A 13,587-nucleotide genomic window follows, 5' to 3' on the forward strand; every position below is an offset into this window, starting at 1 on the left:
ATCTACTCAAGTTAAAGCCCTCCCTTTCTGTTACTTTTCATGGTCTGTATTCTCTTCTAGGAGTTTCCAACCTTCATGAATGAGTGTGTGAATTTCTTTTTTTCCCTTTCAATAAATGTAATGATTTACTTTTTTCTTGTGAGTCTTTCAGATGTCCTGTTCCTGATGCAACTCCTAGCCACCCCGTGCGTGACTGAGGCCTCTGACCGCATCTCTGCTCACGGACAGATGTTCTCCTTGCTTGCTTGCTAGTGTCCACCCTTCATCTCTGTAGAGTCCTACATGGGTTTCTGGCTGCCGGCTCAGGGTCCTGGGCCGGTCCCCAGCACGCACGCCCCTCCATTCAGCCATAGCCCAGTGGCGAAGGAGCGCAACATTTGTAGGTCTCTGTGAAACCCCATCCCCAGCTTCCAGTGCCCCTTAAAGGGAAGCAGAGGTTTACATTTTAAACCACACACAGCACCTGCGGACTGCTGGGCAGCATCTGTTCTGTGCAGGAAATCTGCTGGTGGTGAGAGCTCTGGACCTTGTGAGGCCAATGCCACTTCACATTGCGAGGACTGTGTGTGTGTGTGTGTGTGAGGGAGGGAGGGAGGGAGAGAGAGAATTCTAGCAAAGTAACGTGTCTATGATACTGATGGGTAATGCTACCCTAAATAACTTGGACTTCCACTGGCTGGCTTTTGTTCATAAAAAGCTAATCCTTTCAGGTGCAGACCTATATAAAACCCAAGGGGTCAAAATCTGTGCGGAGACCTCAGATCTCTTCCGCTCTGTAAGGTAAACATATGCTTTAACTAACAGCTCCGTGACTTCAAGGACACTAACAAAACCTTCAGTTCTTCATTAGGTCTAGCCATAGGATAGAGACCACAGGATGGTTTGAACTAATAACAGTCTGCATGTTGGAGAGGAGTCATTTCATTTCACAAGGAAAAGCATCACCTGAGATTTTACAGAAACTAGATCGTCTTGCATGTCACATACAGAACTGTCTTAGTGGGCGGCGACCCTTGGCAGGTGCAGGTATTCTGCAAACACGGTCACATGGCGGGACTGCTGGGCAGCTCTGGAGATGGTAAACACAGTGGCTGATGCATGTGTGATGGCTGTGCTTGGATCATCTCTCTTCATTCTTGCAGCTGCCACATCAGGTGGGCATCACCATTCTACACATTTTCAACCCAGAGTGTACACGGCAGAGCTCAGATTCAAACACAGGCTTCTTACTATCATACTGAGGTGTCTGCACAGAGTCCCCACAAATCTGATCTTTTTTAGGGGGTGGGACAGTTCATTTCTTGGGGCTGTGAGAAGGCTGAAAAGAAGGATCAGGTAAGTGCTTGCAAGACCAAAGACTCCTGAGAAGCACAGAGTGATAGGGCACCGTGGCTGGGCTGGTGGGTTGCAGACTTGGGGTAAATGTGAGTATTTAATTCTTGAGCCAATGACAATGCCCAGGACTTCCACAGGGTCCTGTTTCTTTGAAATGCTGTTGCTCAGAGATGTGAGGGGCTGGCATCATCGCCAGATGTGCACTGGAGTCACCAGTGCTGCAGGATGCTGCTGCCCCTCCTTGTGCTTTGTTTGTTCACTGGCTGTAATTCTGCGCCTGTGCAGCTGGCTTTGGTGTTGGTTTTGGGTGGCTCATTAGCAATGGTTTTGCTGGTGTATCCGGTTACCACCCTCAGCTGGCTGAAGCAATACAACAGGGCAACTCTTGTGCAGAGAATAAATCCAAGATGATAAACAGAGCTGAGAAAAACCATTGATCATTTGTTAAAAAAAAAAAAAAAAAGAGCCCAGAGAACACTTCTATGATAGCATGGACTTCAAAGCCTTACAAGTGATTTCAAGGAAAACTAGGAGAGGTACAGCAAGGCTGAAGTGGGAGGGTGCAGGCTGCCTCATGGGCATGAGCGTGGCTCCTGCAGCTGGACGTCTCACTCTGACTGCTGGCTCTGGTCCTGGCCAGCTGCTTCTGCTCTTGGACTGGATTTTAATCTCTCTGTGCCTGAATTTCTGTCTTCTGAGACAAGGTGTAAGAATAGTACTACTTCACAGGGCTGTTGGGAGGATTAAAGGAATACATGACAAGTGCTAGAATGGCGCTCAGCACCAACCCAAAGCCCTCTGGCAATAGCAGCACCGCCTTTTGCCCACGATCTCAGTACTCAGGTCTCTCCTTCAGAATCAAGGATGGTCCTCCTGTGCTTTAATAATCACTCTTGGTCTTCTAGTTCTCAGTGCAGTCCTAGGGGCCGGCAGATCTTTCGATCCCCCTTTTGCTGATGAGGAAACCGGTGCTGAGGGCATTAAGTGGGTTTGCCAAATGCAAGCGAGGGAGCTGAAGCAGGATGCTGGCTCCCAGCCTGGCGTTTTCTACTGTCTTGCAACGGAGGCTTCCTTAGATGAACGGAGAGCAAACTTGTGTTTGCTCCAAACCCTGGCTTCTCATTTATGATGTCATTAACCCCATAAACCACAAGTATCCTCAATGAGCTGCAACACAAGAGAGATTTTATTAAAACTTAGTTCCAAAAGTTACTAGAAATACAATACATCGTAGACTACCCAAACGTAGTTGATGTGCTATAATACAGGTTGGGAGTGGCAAAATATAAATTTACAAAACCTTGCAAACCGGCTGCCGCCTCCTGAGCCACACCATGCTCGCTTCCAGGCTACCACGGCTGCTTTTGCATTTTTCCATGCACACAGGCTGGGTGATGTTTAATGGTCTCCCCATACCTTGCTCTGCCAACGCGGGACCGCAGCTCCTTTGGTGACTGCCTTGCTTGCCCAGGGAACTAAGCTGAAAAGCAGCCGTTCTTTTCGGCTCAGCAGATGCTAAGGCGATAAGCTTCTGCTCTGCAGCCCTTGGGGAGAGTCAGCCTCGACTTGGGCTGAGCAGCTCGGGTCTTGTCCAGTTCTTTCTCTCGGCAGGTGCAGGGCATGGACGTGTGTCTGAGCTCCGCGCAGCAGCCTGCGTGCCTGGGGGAGGCAGCAGGCCGGCTAGAGGCAGCCGAGGAGGGGACTGTCCAGGACTGTGGCACCGGGGGATCCCCAGGAGGTAAACTGAGCCATCGTCAGCGCCTCAGCCATTTCCCTCACTTGCTTTCCCGGTGATGGCATGCTCAAGTAAACGTCAGCGACAAGAATGTCCATTTCCTTTTAACTCTAGATTTTTACTATAATGAAGCTTAGTAGAAAAATGCCTTTAAGCAAGCAGAAACATAGCATTAAAAGCAATCCTGGCTTGTTCATTACAAACTTATCGAAGTGCACAAATTTGTTTTTTCTTGTGTTGTTATGTTTCTGTAACAAGAACTTTAGAAAAACACAAAAGCTGGATTTGTTTCTGCTTTTCGCCAGTATGCATTCCTGGCAGCTTTGTAGCACAGCAGATCCTTGTAGATCACAGGATCTTCTCCTATCGGGACAAGGTTAACAGTTTAGGGTTGGGCTTCAGAGCACAGACTCGGCAGTGAATAAGTAACACAATCGACAGTGTCATAAAAGCCAAGCTCTAGCATGAAAAACGTTTTACAGCCACGTAAAGTGTAACCGTGTGTTCTGAGTTTGCTAATCAGAAATCTTGTTAACAGAACTGACTACATAAAAAATTTTGTGTCTAAAATCTGCTCTCTCTAAAACTGCCAGGCGAGCTTAGACACACTAGACGAACGTATTTCAAGTGCAATAATCACTGCTGTCTTTATCTTTAGGACTTGACAGGGTGTTATGGGGAAGATTTTTATGTCGTGTTTCTTCACAACGCTGATTGGGCCAGTGCACCTGTCAAGCTTAGTATCTGTCAGTATATTCACCTGTGAATCAGTTCCCTGAGGTTTCCTACAGTCTGGAGGGAAGTGGTGACATGTGGCAGGAAGGGAAGAAGGCTCAGTCTGGCAGTGCTGGGGTGGGGAGGGAAGTCAGCAGGGGTTGGCGTGAGCCTGAGGGCTGATCCCTGTCACTGGGCTGGGAGCCGGACATGGCTTGTCCTGGAGCCTGAATTTCAGGAATTTTGCAAGCTGGTTGTTGAACATGGTGATTGTTAAACTTGAGGTTGTACAAACATACAACTAAATAGATCATATTCAAGGCAAAGGTCTATCAACACTGAGGTGATAAATACTCAAAACTCATGACTAATTACTGTGCTATATTGACTATTATCTATGCTCTGAGGTTATTCGTGTCTACTGTGTCTGTGTGGTAGAAAAACGACACAAGGTGTGTGTATAGCTGTGCATCTTTTCCTGGTCGTATCAGGTGGCTAATTTGGAACTGGCCAAGGCAGGAAGATTTATACCAGGGCAATTGTCAGAGTCTGTAAATCAGTGCTTCTTCCTCCTCCCCGCACAGGCTGGGAGACGGGTCTCAGCACACCGCTGTCTACTCCTCTCCTTCCTGTTGCTCTGCCCCAGAATCCAGAGCCGGCCTCTTAGTCCCATGGTAGAAACTAGGGTCTCTTTGGCCATGCATAGATGTAGGGTCTGTTCTGTAAGATGTCGATGGTATTCCATATTAAGAAGCAGGTGAAGGTCATGGGTTTCCCTTTGCACCTTACAACCCCCTCCAGGACAAGTGGAAGGAAAGGACAGTGTCAGGACTGATATTGGCTCCTATTCATTAGTAGACTTTTGGAAGCTCAGGGAAGACCCAGGTCTCAAGAAGAGCGACACTCTTCAAATGGTGCAGCACAGTCTCCCATGTGGGCAGCAGGGACCCAGGTCTCCCATGTGGGCAGCAGGGACCCAGGTCTCCCATGTGAACAGGAAGCTTGAATGGAGAGGAGAACAGAGACTCAAACCCAGACACTCTGATATGGAATGTGGTGTCTCAAGTGGGATCGTAACTGCTAGGCTGAATGCCTGCCCCAATTCTGATACTTTCGTAAAATACACTGACAATTAATTTCTAGAAAAATAAAATCTAGGCGTTGAAATATAATCCCCAATTGTTTTGTAATTATATCCCACAGGCATTGTTAAATTGTGGAAAATATTTCTCAGTAGTTACTGCAATGCCTGGACTGACTGTGCTGTGAACCTGTTATAATGTGCGGGCCAGCTGCACAGCGCTGCTCTGGTGTCTGTTCAAACTGCTGATGCTGGAAGGAACTCACAGGCCTTCCTCTGGGGCATGGGCTCCTGATTAAGTTCCTTCCAAGGCCCACTCCCCTTCCCTCTGACTCCCACCCTCCTCCCCTGCCTCCTCTCCCACCTTCAACCTGTGTTTCTGCTTAGAGCATTCAAGTGGTAACTGATTGCTTTATACCCCTGGGGAAATATCTGCCAGACACATCCCAGGCAACAAAGGTAGGTTTCCTGTAAGTAAAACTGACCTTCTTCTGTCTACAAAGTCCTCACCATGAATTCCTTTCCACGCTGGTCCCTGTACCTTTCCCTGAGCTCCCGGTGGCCCCCGGGCAAGGGGGAACAGCATCCTCCGTCCTGACATTTCCACCCGCTGGTCTTTCTATTCTTAAATACTCTGGAACACCTGCAACAATGATGTCAGCCCCAATCAGGTGCCCTTTTCCTCCCATTTTATATGATATTTGAGAGCCGCGATAGTGGGTCATGGGTTAAAGAAGTATTTAAAGCAATAGTAACTTAATAGCCAGGGCTCATCTGACAACCTCCCCCAGGCCTCAGAGCTGGCTCAGCTTTGGGTGGCCTGTACCTTTTGAGGGGCAGTTGCAGGAAGGACTTAAGGAGCACATTCCAGCCAACATGTGGGAATGCTTCTTCACTTCAAGACCTAAAAATAGTCAGGTGCATGTTTACCCTGGTCCTCCTTTCTCCAGAGAGCTCATGTGTGCCACCTTGCTGGTGAGCTGGCTTCCCCCCCACATCAAAGCATGGGCGGGGATGGCTCCATACCTCTCCTGTCTTCTAAACAAAGGGGAGACCCAGGGCATGCTTAGGCATTTTGTCATACAGCAGTCCTCCTAGCCTCCTAAGGAGGGCTGTGTTGCAAGATAGGGTTCATGGATGTACTATGTACCTATATACTATTTTTCATATACGTGCATACCTACAATAAAGTTGAATTTATAAGCTAGGCACAGTAAAAGGTTAACAGCAATAACTAATCATAAAATAGAATTATTTAAAACTTGTATGTCTAAAATTTTCCATTTAATGTTTTCAGACCACAGTTGACTGTAATTGAAGCTGCAGAGCCTGAAGCCACAGATAAAAATGCCACATCAGAATTTCATGTCACTTTCCCCAGAGTTTTTGTGCTAACTTCCAGCCATTACCACGGAAAGCTTCTGCCCTCTGCTTAGGAGAGTTGGCTGCATCTACTTCCCATCTGTGTGCATTTGCACTGGATCAACAATCATGAAACCCATTTTGTTTTTCTGCTTCTCAGATTCTAAGGAGATGGAACCATGTCTCCACAACCTCCAGAAATTCGTCCCTACAGATTATGCCAGCTACACTCAGGAGCATTACTGCTTTGCAGGCAAGAAGATCGTCATTCAAGAATCCATAGAGAGTTACGGAGCAGTGGTGTGGCCAGGGGTGAGAGAACTGTTACACTGGTGAAGTCAAGATTTCTGGAGAAAATAATTTCATGCACCTGTGTTGCCTTGGGCCATCTGCCAAGTGCTTTAATGTTCTGTTTCTCAAACTGACAATCAATCACATGTCTACCTTGTCCCCCACTGCAGGGGTGACAGTGTTGTGCTTTGGGTTAGCAGAAACAGAGATTTCTTCCAGAAGCATTGGTTTTATTTTATGCTGTGTTGTTTGAAACATTTGTTTCTATTAATTAATTTATTTGAAAGTCCAGTTTATAGAGAGGAAGAGATAAGAGGAAAAGAGATCTTCCATCTGCTGGCTCACTCCCCAGATGGCCACAATGGCCAGGGCTGGGCCAGGCTGAAGTCAGGAGCCATGAACTTCTTCCAGGTCTCCCATGTGAATGGCAGGGGTCCAAGTACTCAGGCCATCCTCCACTGCTTTTCTCAGGCACATTAGCAGGGAGCTGGATTGGAAATGGAGCAGCTGCAACATGAAATGGTGCCCATATGGGATGCCAGGGTTGAAGGTGGAGACTTTCCCTGCTGTTCTACAACGTTGGCCTCTGCTTGAAACATTTTTAAGTTAAATAGTTTTGAGAATATTGAGAAGTAGGCTACAGAGTTCATAGGAATTGTAAAAGAAACAGTCAGGAATTTAGTTCAGCTTTTGCAATAGGCACCTTTGGGTCACACCCACTGGCCCTCAGCCTTTTATGTCTCTTTTCCATGGTGTAAAGACATTTGGGAAGCATATTTCATCTCAGGGTACCTCACAATTGCTCTCTGAGGATGGTGCTGAAATGGGGGGTCTGAATTTAGAGCCAGAAAGTCTGCTATTTTTAAAAAAAGATTTATTTATTTGAAAGGAGAGTTACACAGAAAGAGGAAAAGCAGAGAGAGAGAGAGAGAGAGAGAGAGAGAGTCTTCCATCTGCTGGTTCACTCCCCATTTGGCTGCAATGGCCAGAGCTGCACCAATCCGAAGCCAGGAGCCAGGAGCTTCTTCTGGGTCTCCCATGCGGGCACAGGGGTTCAAGGACCTAGTCCATCTTCTACTGATTTCCCAGGCCATAGCAGAGAGCTGGATTGGAAGTGGAGCAGCTGGGACTTGAACTGATGTCATATGGGATGCTGGCATTGCAGGTGGTAGCTTTACTAGCTATACCACCAGCCCCAAAAGTCTGCTGTTTCAAGGCTATGTCGTCATAGATTCCACTGCATTTCCATTTGCCATTGTTTCCATATTTAAAATATGGGGTAGTGTTACTGTCTATTCTAGACCTGATTGTGAGCATTAAATGAAGTGCTGCTGGTAAGCACATACTAACTGTAATTATTAATGTGATAAATTGTTCACTGCATAGCTGAGGAGATGGCGAATAAGAAAACTTGGTCAGTTGGGTAAAACTGTTCTCTTGAAGCACACTTGGTACAGCACCATGGATCTTCCCTCTACAAAGAGTTTGTCAGAATATGTTAAGAAATACTCTGGTAAGAATTTCAGAGTCATTATGAGTCATACTGAGATCTTGTTTAAATGCAGATTCTGATTCAGGGGGTCTGGATCAGGAAGGTGGTGGTGGCAGCTCTGAATTTGTATTTCTTACAAACTCTCCCAAGTGATGCATTTACTTTTCCAGGGACTCAAGTTAAGCAGTCCCGATTAGAGGTTCATGGTGCATGGGGCAGTCATGAATACAGGTTTCATGAAGCATGCAGCAGACATGACTAGTTTCCATGGAGCATGGAGCAGTCATACCTACAGGTTCCATGGAGCACGGAGCAGTCATGACTATAGGTTCCATGGAACACAGAGCAGTCATGTCTACAGGTTCCATGGAGCACAGATCATTCATGAGTACAGGGTCCATGGAACATAGAACAGTCATGAGCACAGGGTCCATGGAACAAGGAGCAGTCATGACTACAGGTTCCATGGAACACAGAGCAGTCATGACTACAGGTTCCATGGAGCAAGGAGCAGTCATGACTACAGGTTCCATGGAGCAAGGAGCAGTCATGACTACAGGTTCCATGGAGCATGGAGCAGTCATGACTACAGGTTTCATGGAACACAGAGCAGTCATGACTACAGGTTCCATGGAGCAAGGAGCAGTCATGACTACAGGTTCCATGGAGCACAGAGCAGTCATGTCTACAGGTTCCATGGAACACAGAGCAGTCATGTCTACAGGTTCCATGGAGCACAGATCATTCATGAGTACAGGGTCCATGGAACATAGAACAGTCATGAGCACAGGGTCCATGGAACAAGGAGCAGTCATGACTATAGGTTCCATGGAACACAGAGCAGTCATGTCTACAGGTTCCATGGAGCATGGAGCAGTCATGACTACAGGTTCCATGGAGCACGGAGCAGTCATGAATACAGGTTTCATGAAGCATGCAGCAGACATGACTAGTTTCCATGGAGCATGGAGCAGTCATGACTACAGGTTCCATGGAGCATGGAGCAGTCATGACTATAGGTTCCATGGAACACAAAGCAGTCATGTCTACAGGTTCCATGGAGCACAGATCATTCATGAGTACAGGGTCCATGGAACATAGAACAGTCATGAGCACAGGGTCCATGGAACAAGGAGCAGTCATGACTATAGGTTCCATGGAGCAAGGAGCAGTCATGACTACAGGTTCCATGGAGCACGGATCAGTCATGACTACAGGTTTCATGGAACACAGAGCAGTCATGTCTACAGGTTCCATGGAACATGGAGCTGTCATGTCTACAGGTTCCATGGAACATGGAGCTGTCATGACTATAGGTTTCATGGAACATGGAGCAGTCATGACTATAGGTTCCATGGAGCACAGAGCAGTCATGTCTACAGGTTCCATGGAGCACGGATCAGTCATGACTACAGGTTTCATGGAGCATGGAGCAGTCATGACCATAGGTTCCATGAAACACAGAGCAGTCATGTCTACAGATTCCATGGAGCATGGATCAGTCATGACTACAGGTTCCATGGAACACGGAGCAGTCATGACTAGTCATGACTACAGGTTCCATGGAACACGGAGCAGTCTTGACTACAGGTTGCATGGAAGACAGAGCAGTCATGATTGGAGGTTACATGCAATATGGAGTATTCATTACTATAGGTTCCATGAAGCATGCAGGCATGACTATAGGTTCCATGGAGCATGGAGCAGTCATGACTATAGGTTCCATGGAACATGGAGTAGACACGAATACAGGTTTCATGGAGTTTGGAGCAGTCATGTCTACAGGTTCTGTGGAACATGGAGCAGACATGTCTACAGGTTCCATGGAAAATGGAGCAGTCATGTCTACAGGTTCCATAGAACATGGAGCAGTATGATTATTGGTTCCATGGAAAATGGAGTAGTCATGACTACAGGTTCCATGGAGTATGGTGCAGTCATGACTACAGGATCCATGGAGCATGGAGCAGTTTTGACTGCAGGTTACATGGAACACAGAGAAGACATGACTACAGGTTCCACGGAACATGGAGCAGTCATGACTACAGGTTCCATGGAGTTTGGAGCAGTCACGTCTACAGGTTCCATGGAGCACAGAGCAGTCATGACTACAGGTTCCTTGGATCATGGAGCACGGTGCACGGAACTTTCATGAGTTGGTGGTCTGACACTGGCAGTGTCTAATGAGTGGGAAGAAGGGAAATTAAAGAGCTCCAGGTTCTTTTAACCCTATCCTCTCACCTCCAGCCAGTGAAGCTCAATTTCAAATCTTATGTATGTGAATGTAATGTACTCAAGGGCTTTTCCTTGTCTTAACATCTAAAAAATCACCTACCTACTTCAAAGTTTTCTGTCATAATACAACTAGTAAATAGACAGCTATAGTATTAGAGATCAGGAATTGTAAAAGAACGTTTGTCCTCTGGACTATTTTACTCTCAGAAGGCCCCAGCCTTCCAGGCACCAAATTCTCACCTTTTTTGGGACTTCAGTTTCCCAAAGACACATATAGAGGTACATAACGTGGGAAGAGACCCTTTTCTGAAAGGCTTCAATTGCTGTTCTCTGTGAAAGAGGCCACGTCAAAGTTTGCCAGCAGAGCTAAACTAGTGGGGAATGCATTTCCAGTGTTGAATGACATAGCTGTTCTTGAGAAAAGCTGGGGTCACTGCCTCACAGTGTGGGGCACTCCAGGCAGGAAGCCACAGCCATTTTCCAAAGATTGCTGAAAACACGTCCTTTGGGTGGCCTGGGTGACATTCTCATCCTAATAGCGAAAGCCCACATATGTAAGGGTTCACTTCCCCTCCTGAAGAACCACACAGCCCCTTTCCTCAACTTCCTTGAGACTGAAGCTCATGATGTGCTGCAGTTTGGTGTTATTTCCCACCTGTGTTGCTGTCTCACTTGCTGCCCTGACCTGGCTGTAGTGCTGCTCCTGCTGTTTGTCATCAGTTCCCCCTCATCTTTCCACACGTGGCACCAGATAGTTGGCCCTTACACATCAGTGGCCTCCATCATGTCCCTGCTGTGGTACCCAGTGTATACCTCCATTCTGACACTTCAACAGAAACATAGCTTATAGTTATATTGACATGTCCCAAGTGCTGCCGTTGAGTACCTTGACTTGAGAGATGACTGAGTTGTGTTCATGTTTGCATGTATCTGTCAATAGGACCAGACAAGGATGAAATGGAGTGACTTACAGGGACAGGCATGCTATTGATCCTACCATTGGCAATCATAAGAGCAGCACATCCCAAATCATGCTGGATGTCTATTCCAACATAGGCCCCAAACAGAAAGTAAGGTCTAGAGGATGATGTGGGCATATTTTCAGTCCTGGCCTAAATGTATAAGCAGACAGAGCTCAAGTTTTAAAAACTCCGGGTTCACATCCCCAGATCTAGGCTATATATATTGAAATTTAAGTAACCGTCTCTCACATACCTCTACCTACTCTCTTTAAACCAGGGCATGACTAGCAGATACCTCAATGGCATAAATGGAAACACTTCATGAATCAACTGAAATCAAGTATCCTTTATCTCTTTGTAGAATAGTTATGGAAGGTACAAAAAAGAATGAATATAGGAGCAATGAGACATCCGTTTTCACATATAAGAATATTTTATGCTCAGAGTGTTGTCCATCGGTTAGCAGATCGACATCATTTGGGGGCTGTTTTAGATGTGCAGAATTTGGAGCTCAACCCAGACGCACTGAAAGATCTGGTCTATAATGGGCTATTCAGGGCGTTCGTTGGCACATTAAATTTTCAGAAGCTTGTTCTGAGTCTGAGCATCTCTTAGATCAATCTCTTAAAATAAAATATACTGCTCAGTTGTCTAATATGGCAAAACCCTAACAAACTTGATCTTTGGTAAGAGTCAGGAGAGAGGGGTTCACATTTGTTCAGAGTGGAACCCAGTGTGACTAAACCAGTAGAAACTTTCACCCAGTTTTTTCCTGCTTTGTAAAAGCCAAGCTTATCTACTGACCTAATTTTTTATATTGATCAAATCTGACATAGGCAATTTAACAACTGAATCTCTTAGGTGCAAATTATTGCAATTTTTTTATACTCCAGGGGCCTAGATAGGGCACTGAATGTTGAATCCTGTGACAAACGGAAAGTAATTAATAACATACTTTTTTTTTTTTTTTGTATTTAACATAGAGTAGCAGTGTGGGTTACTACGGCTTTCAACATTCCAACTACAAAAATGGTAAATGTCTTTTAGGCTACTGCTTTGTGTCAGTATTTGGAGGAACACGCACAGGAGCTGAATCTCCAAGATGCTAAAATTCTTGAAATTGGTGCTGGACCAGGACTTGTTTCCATTGTGGCCAGTATCTTAGGTTTGTTTACTCCTCATCTTGTTTCAAGAGGCCTTTACTGCGGCAATGAGTGTGAGTGCTTGCTAGATGACAAGTTACGTGTTTGGATTTCACTCTGTGAATCCACCCAAGATGTCGCACAGCAGAAATTGCTCCTTTTATCCAGAAAGACAAGACACTTCAGTGTTAGGTTAAGGGATTGTTGCAGTCCACCCAGTTTCCCTGTGATGGGCTTCGGAGTCCAGGGGCAGAACTCTGAATTCCTGCTGATTATAATGCCTGGATGGGAGAAGTGGGGTGCTACTAACATCTGTTGCATAGAGACTAGGAGGCTGCTAATCCCCTTACGGTGCACAAGGAGGTCTCCCTGCCAGGCCCCAGCCTGAAATATGTTAAATGCATGTAGCCTGCCTGCCTAGGGGGCCAAGGCTGAGCCTCTCAATTCTCCAGTATGTGTGCCCTGAGTACACTATGTCTGCACGAGTATTCCCAGGGAATTATTATTTCTCTCTTTCTCTCACAGGAGCTCAAGTCACAGCAACAGATTTGCCTGATGTCCTAGGAAACCTCCAATATAATCTCCTGAAGAACACATTAAAACGCACAGCACATCTACCTGAAGTGAGAGAACTGGTATGGGGGGAAGACCTGGAGCACAACTTCCCCAAGTGCACAAGTTACTACGACTACATTCTGGCTTCTGACGTGGTCTATCACCACTACTTCCTGGACAAACTGCTTTCCACCATGGTGTACCTTTCTCAGCCAGGGACAGTGCTGCTGTGGGCAAATAAGTTCAGATTCAGCACTGACTATGAATTTTTAGATAAATTCAAGCAAGTTTTTGAGGCAACGCTCTTGGCTGAATATCCAGAGTCATCAGTGAAAATTTTTAAGGGGATATTAAAATGGGACTAAGTCAAACAAAATGCCTTTCAAAATATGAGCGTCATTGCTAGAAATTGCATTGGCAAAAAGACTTCTTTTACGTGATGAAGAAGGCAGTGTGCAGAAACAACCTACATATCTAGAATAAACCTCCTAGTACAGCAACTTCCCAAAAAAACTTATTTAAGATTATCTGGGTAATTAAATACAAGAGGTCACATAATTTTACATGAATAAGTTAATACAAGTGGATTTCCTGCTTATTATTTCTGCTATAGAGCACGGTTTTAAACTTTTCCATACACTCTGGTCACTTGAAACTGAGATGGACATTTTAACTATAGAAAA

General features: G+C 45.9%; 1 protein-coding gene across 1 annotated transcript; it reads left to right on the forward strand.

Moving 5' to 3' along the window:
* The first annotated feature begins 2,105 nt into the window (after positions 1-2,105).
* Positions 2,106-13,269, forward strand: METTL21C (methyltransferase 21C, AARS1 lysine). The gene is made up of 5 exons (XM_062195152.1): positions 2,106-2,210; positions 2,947-3,073; positions 6,388-6,539; positions 12,255-12,372; positions 12,875-13,269. The coding sequence occupies exons 1-5, from the start codon at positions 2,106-2,108 to the stop codon at positions 13,267-13,269; spliced, it is 897 nt and encodes a 298-aa protein (XP_062051136.1).
* The last annotated feature ends 318 nt before the right edge of the window (positions 13,270-13,587 follow it).

Source organism: Lepus europaeus, chromosome 6 (assembly GCF_033115175.1).
Source record: "Lepus europaeus isolate LE1 chromosome 6, mLepTim1.pri, whole genome shotgun sequence".
Taxonomy (NCBI): Eukaryota; Metazoa; Chordata; class Mammalia; order Lagomorpha; family Leporidae; genus Lepus; species Lepus europaeus.